General features: G+C 46.3%; 1 protein-coding gene across 2 annotated transcripts in view; it reads left to right on the forward strand.

The window, feature by feature from the left end:
* Positions 1-2,803, forward strand: part of LOC105466895 (SH3 domain and tetratricopeptide repeats 2) — a 91,323-nt gene that overhangs the window by 56,002 nt on the left and 32,518 nt on the right. For both annotated transcript variants that reach the window (XM_011716063.2, XM_071098236.1), the window contains one exon: positions 638-834. In XM_011716063.2, the coding sequence (XP_011714365.2) occupies positions 638-834 (197 nt within the window). The remainder of the gene's footprint in view (positions 1-637; positions 835-2,803) is intronic.

The following is a 2,803-nucleotide window of genomic DNA, read 5'->3' on the forward strand; positions in this document are numbered from 1 at the left end:
GTATTAAAACAAATCCACCAAACAACAAGTAATAGACCCATTAGAAACCAACATTCTAAAGCACGGTTTAAGGGTGAACAGGTGTTTACAGCTTATCTGAGACTGACAGTGGGTAACGGGGCCAAGCAGAGACTGCTGCATGGGGGTACCCAAGAGAGAGACTTGTGTGTGAGGAAGACATTTATTACACACAGCTATTCATTGCAATTCTTAGCTACGCCATCAAGCTAGACTTGTCACCATGTCCCAGTAAAAGGGTTTAAGAAGAATTCCTTCCCAGAATCCTGCATTACAGTAGCATCTGCAATAAGGAGACAATTTTCTTCCGGGAATCACCCCAGGAAACCTTGACCGGCACCCATCCTCTACTAAGTCACTCTCATAGAGCCCTGCATTTTCTTTTGTAGCATTTATGACACGTGTAATGTTACATTTGTTTGTGGGATTATTTAAGGAATGTCTGTCATGTGAGACAATAAGCTTTATGAGTACAGGCACCTCTTCTGTCTTATTCCCTATGCCCCAGCACAGTCCCTGACATCTAGTAGACCTTCAAAAAGTTTTATGGAATGAATGAGTGAACAAATGATGCAAAGTGTTGGCTGCAGGGTATCTCTCTCAGTCTTCCAATTCTTAGGAGATCGGAGGCAGGAGCTGGTGGCCTTTCACCGCCTGGCTACAGTGTACTACTCCCTGCACATGTATGAGATGGCTGAGGACTGCTACCTGAAGACCCTGTCCCTCTGTCCACCCTGGCTACAGAGTCCCAAGGAGGCCCTGTACTATGCCAAGGTGTATTATCGCCTGGGCCGACTCACCTTCTGCCAGCTGAAGGTAAGAGCCAGACTTCCAAGATTTCCTGAGAGCCACTACCCAACCATTCTCCTTCCTGACCCAAAGACAATGAGGAGCCTTTGGGGTGGAGCTGAGAAAACCAGAGTGCCAAGATGAGGAGTCTTGTTTCATTGGGTGAGAAGTGGCTCTACAGGGGACATGGAGGCTCTTTCCAGTTAGCCCAACTGAAGACCTCAAAGGTGCTCCCATCTTCGCTGAGGAATAGACCATGGTTCCTCTTTCTCCTTGCCTTGCCACCATGTCTGTGGCTGCTTTATCTGCCAGATACTCTAGGCACATTGCCTGTGAGTCTCTCAAGGGCCTATGGAAATATATAAGACGCCAAAACAACTCTAAGGTCTAAAATGAAGATTAAAATGAATACTTAAGAGCATGTCCATAAAATGTTACAGACCAACTAGTCAACTGCAACTCATTTCTTATAAAGTAATATAAAAGAACATTTTATGAGAAATGTGGGTGCATATTAACATGTTTGAGATAATGAGGTGTGGGGCCTTTAAACTAAGTATACTTAGATCTTAAGAGGGCTTTAGCCCTGCTTCTCTTGCTTGCTGAATCTAGAACTTCTTTTTTTGCTTGCTTTATTTTTTTGAGACAGGGTCTTGCTGTGTAGCCCAGGCTGGAGTAGCATGGCTCAGTCTTGGCTCACTACAGCCTCTGCATCTGGGGCTCAAGCAATCCTTCTACTTCAGCCTCCTTAGAAGCTGGGACTACAGGTGCATGCAACCACACCTGGCTAATTTTTGTATTTTTTGTAGAGATGGGGTTTCGTCATGTTGCCTAGGCCGGTCTCAAACTGCTGGACTCAAGCAATCCGCCAGCCTCGGCCTCCCAAAATGGTGGGATTACAGTTGTAGTAGGCCATCATGCCCATCCCAGAACTTCTTATATTTTTGGTGTCTTTTAGAGTTGTGTTGGTTGCAAGTCTCTGTTACAACCCTGACCCTCAAACTATGTCCCTAGATTTGGCTTCCTTTTACCAGAGGTCCCTGTCCCCTGAAGCACGACCCTTAATCTCTTAATATAGTGGTTTCTGAGTCAGTCCTGTGTTTGGCCCCCAGGGAACCCTCAGGGCAGCTCTGCTGTCTGTTTCTTATTTGCCAGGCTTTGCTTCTGGCCTGAATGAATTACTGATTTATGAGGGTTAATGGAAACCAGGCAGCCTTTTGAGTCTCACCCAAAGAAGCATCTGTTTCTCATCTTTACCAAGTAGGGAGGTCCAGGGGCTAGTGAAGGACCCTCAAGATGGTGAAGAGCCATCTTGCCTCTGCCCCACAGCTCCCATGAAGTGGTTCAGGGACAAAGTGTGTGATATGATCATGTCAACCAAGAACTCTATAGATTGTAAAGGGAAAAACTCAATTCAAACTTCCTTAAGCAAAAAAGGCAACTTACTGGCTCAAAGAATGTGAAAGCTGAGCTACAAATTTAACTGCGGATAGCTCTGGATCCTATTTCTCAATTGTCATCAGGGATTTCCCCACCTCTCATTGTATTTCTTGACTCTGTATGTTTCTACTTTGCTTCCTTTTTTGGCCTTTTCCCCTTCTAGCTACTGGCAGTTTAAGTCCACCTCTGAACCTGCCACTTCAGAGGGACCTTTTTCCTTATTGAGACACAGTGGAAAGTCCCAGGGAGTGGCAGATATAGGCCAAGTTTGGGTCATGTACACATCCCTGAAGCACCGTGCCCAGAGCAATGATGTTTCATGATTGGCTGAGCCTCAGCAAGGGACCACCTCTGTGCCTGGAGTGCAGGGCACTGTGATTAGCAATGCTCCAAGGACCACAGTGGAGGGAGAGAGGAGCTCCCCTAAGGACTCAGGAGATGGGGATGGGATGTTGGGCAAAAAAAAAAAAAGCTAGAGGGGCCAGCACAGCCTCCTAGCCTGTCCTGGAAGTGTTTGCTAATGCTGTCTTGTCTTTGCCCCACATCATGGGGTTAG

Source organism: Macaca nemestrina, chromosome 6, assembly GCF_043159975.1.
Source record: "Macaca nemestrina isolate mMacNem1 chromosome 6, mMacNem.hap1, whole genome shotgun sequence".
Lineage (NCBI taxonomy): Eukaryota > Metazoa > Chordata > Mammalia > Primates > Cercopithecidae > Macaca > Macaca nemestrina.